At 40.0% G+C, this 8,868-nt stretch overlaps 1 protein-coding gene across 1 annotated transcript; it reads right to left on the bottom strand.

The window, feature by feature from the left end:
• Positions 1-4,719: 4,719 nt before the first annotated feature.
• Positions 4,720-7,266, bottom strand: LOC130731879 (uncharacterized). Its single transcript, XM_057584061.1, has 3 exons — positions 7,136-7,266; positions 6,457-6,541; positions 4,720-5,272 (listed from the first exon to the last, which is right to left on the bottom strand). Exon 3 carries the CDS (start codon positions 5,270-5,272, stop codon positions 4,805-4,807), a length of 468 nt encoding a protein of 155 aa, XP_057440044.1. The 5' UTR covers positions 6,457-6,541; positions 7,136-7,266; the 3' UTR covers positions 4,720-4,804.
• Between the last annotated feature and the right edge of the window lie 1,602 nt (positions 7,267-8,868).

The raw sequence follows: 8,868 nt of genomic DNA, 5'->3' as shown, positions 1-8,868 counted from the left end.
GCAAAACCTATAGTCAAAACTCGAGGAGACATGATGGTTTTCCAGAGCTCAAGGTGGTGGGGAGAGAATGCTTCTGAATTGGGAAGGTTAGGATATGAGTTTCTCAGCCATCGAGGGCCATAGGTTGGCTTGCTGTATGGGGAAAAGCTAGATCGGTAGTGCTGTAGTTCGAGAAACATGGCAAAATACTTCCTAAAATCCGCTTCAAAGTGAGAAGCATCATAAGGCGGAGTCAACGTCTCAAGTCGATGGGCATCAATCCTCGTGTTGGAAACTGCAGGAGGAGTCCTTTTAGCTGGGAGAAACGATTCGAAAGCAGTATTTAGCCAGAGTTGGAGCAACCATAAAGGGCCAGCTGCGTTTAGAGAAGCAACTTTAGGATTTCGAATATCCGCCACAGCTTCATTGATCATTTGGTAGAGGTTGCCAAGAACAAGCCTGGCCATAGCGATCTTTCGACCCTCATGAAGCAGGTTGGCCAAGGGAAGAAGTTTGGCCGGAATTCTCAAAGACTTGGTGCAAAAGACGTAAGCAGAAAGCCAATATAGAAGGAAAGCGACATGTTCCGCGTCAGACACCTCACCTTCTTCTACATAGTGGTCTTCGATAAATCGACTAAAAGACACATTCTTTGTCGAGATCGCAATTGGTGCAGTTGGGACAGCAGTAGAGTGATAGTCATCTCCCATGGGCCAGAGACCAGCAATTGCAGCAACCTCGAGAAGGGTTGGGGTGATCATTCCTAAGGGAACATGGAAGCAATTGGTAGATCTCTCCCAGAAATAGAACGAACTCAGAAGCATAGCTGGGTTGTACATAATAGGTGATCTCGACAAATGGATTAAGTCAAAAATCCCAGTGTCTTTCCAATGTTGAGCTTTGCAAGCCTCTACCCTATCAAGCCATTTGAGATAAGCTCCCTTGTTGGCGGTTGGATCGGGAGGGGTAGACCGAAAAGCTCTTTTAGGGTCACTCAGAAAAGGCATACGGTAGGAGGATCGAAATGCTAAAATAAGTTATTCTCCTCGAATACTAGGGTGAAATGTCTCATACTTTTCAGGAAGGCTATTAGGTCTATCTGCCTTTACCTTTTTCAAAGGTCCTAAAATGGCGCGTAAAGTTCCATTAACAGAGAAAGGAATGAGTACCTGAGACTTCCAGATAGCTCTTTTCACTGCTTCATTTGGTGGGTCTGGAATGGGTACACGCTTGACCTCATTCATCTTGAGTTCAGTCGCCATCGGAATAGCATTGCCGGAGTCAGAAGCCATGGAAAATGGTTGAAAGGTTCCCTAGGGGAAATGAAGAAGCAGATGTTTGCAGAAGATTTCAAAAGAATTTTGAGAGTCTGGTGAGCGTAAAGCTTGTAAGAAGCGTCAATGGTGTATTTATAGACGCAGAGAAGGAACGGATTTGAAGCTGCATTAACCCATACCGTATAAAATTTTGGAGTCCCAACGGTTATTTTATTATTAAAACTGTTGCCCCCTAGTTTGTAGGCAAAAAGGGTAATCATAACTCTAGTGAAAAAGGCTAAAGCCGTCAGCAGAAAAGTTAGACGCTATGACTGTTGATTGGACCTGAAAATGGGCGGCTAGGATTACAAGATGTTTGGCTTTCCACAAAAGTTAGATTTATCCAAAGTTTCAGACTCAAAAAAGGCTTGGTTTCTCCAAGGTATGGTAGTCGAAGACCAACATTTTTGGAGGGCATCTGTTGGCCCAAAAGATTTGGCGCAAACCTCGTCAACATAAGCTTGTCGAAATATGGGTCCAGGAAGATCAGGAAAAGTATAAGTTAAGCGGATGACAAATTTCGACGAATGTAACGTTGAAGGCAGTTGCTATTAAAGCGGGCAAATTTGGCACGTGCGTTTAATCTGTAAGTATGCCATAACAGAATCAGTTAGGGAAGCATGCGTTCCTCCCCACGATGGCCACCCACGTGGCAAGCAAACGGTTAGGAGGCACCACCCGCCCCACTACGCATGAAGTTTCCGGTACAAGCAAGAGATCGTGGAGGAGCCAAGCCCACTAACTCACCCAGCAAGAGGAAAAAACCGCCAAGGACGTGCGAAGGACACGCGAGACATTGGAGCACTATAAATAGAAGAAGATTATGCAGAAGAAGAGGTTCCCAACTCAACTCCCAAAAACTCACTAAAAAGCTCATATGTCCGCATCAAAGAGACTCAAAGAGCCTAACGTGATCATGAAGGAGTACGTTGCAGAATCAGCCGTTTAAGATTCTTGCACTTAGCGTTTTCAAACTTGTTGTTATGTTCATTTGATTTCCTGTCGATTTTGTCCCGTTTGATGTAATTTCCAGTTTTCGACTCACTTTATGTAACTTCCCTTTTGTTTAATGCAATTCGATTCCCAGTACTTTTAATTGTTTGTTTTAGATCACAAAACCAGCCTTTGATATTCGATTGTCGAAAAGTTCAAATTCACACAGCACTTTGGCAAGACGTTTTCCCAAAATAACCCTGACTCTTAGAACTCTTAAACTTTTTCCAGTCGAATTTGGAGAATGTTTGTTTACCAAATATCACCGTAAACAGCACTTTAATGAGAGTAGTCTATATATGCACTTTAAAGTGAGTTGTCTACGCATTTTAAAGTGGAAATGACCAAAATTATTTACAAGGATGTTTTTGGATTATACCAATATAAAGGTAGTATTACTAGATGCGGGATGGTAACAATAACAAAGTACCTAAAATTTAAGATGTTGACAAACCATTTTTATGTCGTGCTTTTTGCCTAATTATGAGAATTTGGTTAATACCATGCTCAATGGTAGAGATAGTATCTCAATTGAGGATGTGAAGGTTGCTATGCAGTCAAAGGAATTGAAGAGAAGAGTCTCTAATTCCAACAATGACTCATGAGCCTCAGGTCTAGCTTACAATTAGCAGTGGTCGGTGGAGCCAAACTTTTTCACTGTGTGTAGTTGTAAATCTAACCATTCAATGTTGGATTTGTTCTATTGTAAAATCTAAAGCACTCAATGGTGTGGATTATATTTTTTGTTCTCAATTTAATTTATGGCTTTAGATTTTTATTTTTATATTTCGAAGGGGGCAGATGGCATAAGGCAAGCAACTAGTAAGAGATATTGGGTTGAAGGCCTAAGTTCATTCCAGACAATGATTAATTCACAAGCCCAAAGGTACCCAATAATAGTAATGAGACCCAAGTGGCAGGCACAAAAGACCTGTTACGCAAACCCTTACTTGTATCTCACGGGCAAAAGGCGGAAAGTGAAGCTAAACTCAATTACTAGTTCACGGGCAAAAGGCTATTTTTTCTCTCAAAGTGAAGCAGATGGGGAATTGGCTAATCACGAGTTGAAAGCAAAGTTAATTGAGCTGAATTAGATTGCGATCTGGTGAGTGAGGTTGGCTGACTCACTTTTATTTAAAAAGATTAAAATTGACAATATTTCAACAACAAAAAACTGTAAAATGTCCTAAAATCATGAAAAATAATGGATTAAAGATAATTTTCAATGTACCAAAACAAAATATGAAAAAAAGAAATTTTCATCGACTCAATGTTCTCTTCCTTTTGTCTTTATGGATGTTGACACCTAATTGAGATGATTGCATGTGATTCCCAACAAATACTTTTCAGTATTTGAACTTGTGCTATCACCTTTATTGAATTCTATTATTATATTAAAAAAGCCATTTTAATCCTCTTCTTGGACTAAAAAACAAAAAATAACCCCTTCAACCCACCGAGTTAGGTCAATCGAGTAAAAGATCTTGGCTCATGAGCCTGAACCTAGAACATATTTCGGCAAGTCTTCTCTACAATTAACTAGTTACAGAGGCTGAAAAAACTAAAAATTCTTTTGATCATTCAAAATGTTGTAAAAGGACTCGAAATGCAAACCTAGTGACTAGTTCGAAGAGATACCAAAGATATAATTAAGCTTGGTGATTAAGTTCAAAGACAAGGTCCCAGGGCCAGTTTAAGCATAAATATACAAGGCTAGTTAGTAGATGAGCTCAAACCACCACAAAGTTCAAGTCTTCTTAGCCAAAGGCAAGGTCCTAGGGCCAGTTTACGCATGAAGAACTATGTACTTTATAGGTTTAGGAGACTCCGTCCCTTTTGGGCGGATTATGTTTATATGATCTATTTCATACCTAGGTCTAGATCTATTATGTAGGTTTATAGACTCCTCTATATAACGAGGAGAGACTACTTGTAATGACACTACAATATTTTTTACTTTGGGTAATAGTTTAATAGTGTATCCATAGACATGAAAAATGTTTTATATACTTCAGGCCTGTGTAAAGACATTTTGGGGCATAAAGTGAAAATATTAAAGTAATTTTCTTTTCACAAGAATCTTAAAGAGATTTAATATAGTTTATAAATTATCAATTTTATAAAGCTACTCCAATTTACTCAAGGAGGTCTCAATTTACTCCTGGAGTAAGTGTCTAAAGCTACTCCCAATCTTAACTGTAACGCCCCGATTTCTCGAGTGTCACACAGTAAACCAAACATCACCATTTTCGTAAAGAATTTTCGCCGTTCAATTATTAATCTTGACTTAATGACAAAAGTTCAATTATTGCGAAACTCTTGAAAACTTTACGATATAAATCTGCGGAATAAATAAGAAATGCATTTCTGAATAAAATACTCGTAAATAAAGAAACCATAATTCAAGTACATAAATGAACCCTTGGGCTAAAGCCCTACATCAAAAGAAACCCCTGAAAATAAAAATGATAAATAATAGTTCGACACGAATTCTCAGCCCCAAAGAAAGGAACACTCTAATCCTGATCCCGCTCCAGAACATCAGCTCTCGCTCCACGCGCTCTCTTCTTAGACTGCTCCAGCTTTATCACGCTCTTCCGAGGTCCCACTCTAAAGCACTTTGGACGCCCAGGTATATGTTGCGCACAGACTCCCGACTTGGCCTCTGGTGGTGAAGACTCCACTGCCTCCTCCTCCTCAACCAACCGTGACTCCACTGTAGTGTCCTCCGAATGATCTTCTTCCTCCTCGTCCACTGTAGTCTGATGAAACCTAGCGGGAGGATGTGGCAGCACAACAGTCCCATCCCTAAGGATCTGCCTCTCCACAACCGTCCCAGATCTGTCCCTCCCTAAGAGCTCCGCATCGCCGACGTAGACTCTCCGGACTCCGGAACTGTCGGTCTCCCAGAGCCGGTCTTCCGCTGGCCTACTCAGAACGATCTCCCATCTCACGATAGTCCCCAATATCGTGGTGGTCACCATCTACCCCCCCCCCCCCAAATAAACACATAAACAAATAACAGGGTCAGATCTCATGTTCTCATATAAACATCCACATATCCATGTAATTCTCATAAATAACAAATTTCAATAAGGGAAATTCTTAAGTTAAGTCACGGTCAGTCACCTAAGTTTCAGTCAGGCTAACGACCTCACCATTCACACAACCACCTCAACACCAATGGGTATATTCACGATCATCCGCAGATGAACAATTCTCGGAGGGGACACACCGTACAACCCTCATTCATGTGGGGGGACACACCGTCTGCCGGACACACTGTCCGTCCACAAAATCACAAGGTGACCGCAGTCAACCAAATCACGTGGGGACACACCGTACAACCCACCAAACACCCTCGCGTGCAAGTAACCGTCTGTCTCTAACGGTACCATCGTTCTCATGGTCCATAGTCCTCACTAGACCTATGTTCAAATTACATCATATTTTACTTGCAAGCGATTAAGTTCTCATTTCTCTTTGTTAGGCCTCTATTAGTCAACCTAGTCTTAACATCTTCACAAGACTTACACAACTTAATCACAGAAAATAATCACAGCACCAAAAGGAATTACAGCTAGATGAGTGACCTTTTGGCAATAACCAAGTTAAGCATATATAAGCTATACTAAGAACTTAGTCATGTTCTCATGTATAGCAATACTTAAATCATAGCAACTTCACCAATCAAGCTATCACATAAACTTGTGCTTGATATGGAAGTAAGAAAACTTGCCGAGGACCACAGAAATGGCTCGGTTGAACCCTAAAGGGCTCAAGGGTTTTCAAAACAATTCCTTCCTTCCATCTCAACTTCACAAGTCAATGTCCAGCCAGCAAACATAAGCATATACTCTCCAAAAATCCAGAATTGATCATGTTACAAATTGCTTGTTAAAAACATGTGAAAAACTAGGCAAATTTGGCATAAAATCATGGTTATCACACACAAGACCTAGGGTCATTTGTCAAACAATAACCTACTGGTCATGGCATCACACAAGCTTCACAAATATGGTAAAAATTCCAGTAGCAATCAGCAACAATCAATACATCAAAGAATCTAAAGAAAAATCCACCAAAACCGCAGTTTGTACACATGAAATCATAGCTTTTCACATAGAAGTCCCTAAACTCTACCCATGTCCTAGAGATCAGCCCTTACCTTGATTTCTTGATCTGAAAATAATGGAAGAATAAAGCTTGGATAATCTTCTCCTTGCTGTCCTAGTTCCTCTTCTACTCGAACCCTAGCATTTAGACAGCAGGAACAGTGTGCATTAAAACTGGTCTCCAGAATTCATTTCTCAGCCGAAATTGACATACTATACATGCCTGGAAAGATATTTTGAAAATCTACAACTTTCTAGTTTATAACGTTTTCATCTGAGACCCAGAATTAGGTGATATTAGGCTCTGAAGCTCGCTGTCCAGTACAGAAAACTGGCAGTGATACTTTTACCTTCAAATTAATTTCTAACCATTTGAGTCCAAGGTTTCTAGGCCATGTTCCAGCAAACATACAACACATATTCCTCCTCTAAATTCCAGTAGCAACATCTCATCATAATCATTAAGAATTTAATCAATCTTAGGCATATGAATCATCATGAATCAGATCTAAGCAAAACTCATAGCAAGGGTGACATCTATAATAGTGATTTGCAAAGAGGCATAGCATCCATCATCTCATCATCTTAAACAGTAGGCATCACAAGCATATGGCAGATAATCAAGCCCTAAACCTCTCATGCATTCTCATACATCATTCATCATCATTAAGATTCAACCCTTAATCATGCTTTCATGAAATTTTCATCAAGAAACCTAGACTCTACCCTTACCTTGGCTGATTGGAATGAGAGAGATGATGAAAAGGATGAATGAAGAAGCCCTCTCCTTGCTGCTCCTCACAGTCCTTGCTTGCTCTCCTTCTTTCTCTCTTGATCTTCTCTTGGTTTCTCTCCTTCTTCTTCTTCTTTCTTTCTCTCTAGCCGCCACCCTCTCTCACTCTTTCTCTCTTGTTTTCTTTTCTTTTCTCCTCTGAATTTGTGTGGGAAGATGAGAGTATGTGGTTAGGTTTCTAACATAGCCTTATTAGGTCTCTCAAAGCTGCAGCAAACCTCCCCTTTTTCCCTCCAATTCGTGGCCCAACACCCTCCCTCAAAGCATTCACACAAAACTTGAAATTCAAATGGAGACAAAGCCTTCAATGCTCATTATTAGCTCTTAATCCTCTCCATGAAATCTGATTTCTATTAATCAAGAGAGCATAGCCCCCATCAGCCCCTTGATTCTAGCATAACTAGTCAACCAAATGTCTCCCTTCCTACATTCCTCATCAAACTCAGCCAAGGCTCAAAGATTGGTCTCCAAACAACTCGGTGCCCTTCAACTTAAGGTCATAGCCCTTCAAAACTAATTATCTTCTATCAATCCAATATTATTATTTCAACAATAATAATATTATACACTTCAATATACCAAGAACATTCACAAATCACTAACAAGTCACACCTAATTATTTATTTGAAATAAATAATTTCATACATCAAAGTAGGGTCTTACATTAACCATTTATTATTTTAAAATGCAAAGGCTAATATTCCTCTCTAACATGCCTCACGTGATCTCACAATTTCCAATCCACTCAAACTTCTTCACCCTCATCAGCTACCATGCTTCCAAACTGCAACTGATTCCAATTTCCGACGGATCATTGCACCCGATATTCCAATTCCCCTGTCATTTCATCTGGGTAGCTCAATAATCGAAGGAAATCGATGGTTTGAAACATCGACGAATTTTTCTGGCTTGCGGCCTCCTCGATCTGCTTCGCCGGCCGGTTAGTGACACTCGCTACTACTTGCTTCTGTGTCTTCAGTGTTTTCGGCGTTGGAAAGGTACCTTCGATTCCCTCACAATTTCGCTCTATTATTCCTGTGACGAATTGAGGAGGTATCACCACGCGATTATGCGGGAACACGGTGAGGTGATTCTCTCTGCTGGTGCGATTGGAAGCCCTCAGCTTCTTCTTCTCAGTGGGATTGGGCCGAGATCTTACCTTTTACCTTTCTTCATGGGGGATTCTGGTGGCTCATCATCTTCCCTATGTTGGGCATGACACTGTATCGTTCTTCTCCTTGTTTTGTCAATCACGTGAGACAAGTTAGAGATAAATATTAGCCTTTGGATTTAAAAATAATAAAGGGTTAAGATTGGGAGTAGCTTTAGAGCATCTCCAATGCAAGGTTCTTAGTTCTTATTTTGGAGTTAAGAACTAAGAGCTAAGAACTTTACCATTGGAGGTGCTGACATGGACTCCTTAGTTCTTAAAAATAAGAACTCAGTTCTTATATAAGGAGTTTTGCTTTTTGAGTTCTTAGCTTAAAATATTAATTATTTCTCTCTCATCCAAATTACTTTATTACTTTATGAATATAAAAAGTATAAATAATGTGGTTGGTGAGACCAAATGAATAGTGGTAAAAACTAAGAACTAAGAACTAAGAACTAAGAACTTATGGTTGGGAAATCTTTAATATGCAGAAGTAAAAACTTGTGCATAGTTACACAA

The sequence above is a fragment of the Lotus japonicus genome, chromosome 1, assembly GCF_012489685.1.
Source record: "Lotus japonicus ecotype B-129 chromosome 1, LjGifu_v1.2".
Taxonomy (NCBI): Eukaryota; Viridiplantae; Streptophyta; class Magnoliopsida; order Fabales; family Fabaceae; genus Lotus; species Lotus japonicus.
Note: the sequence above shows the minus strand (reverse complement) of the source record. Positions and strands in the feature narration are given on the sequence as shown.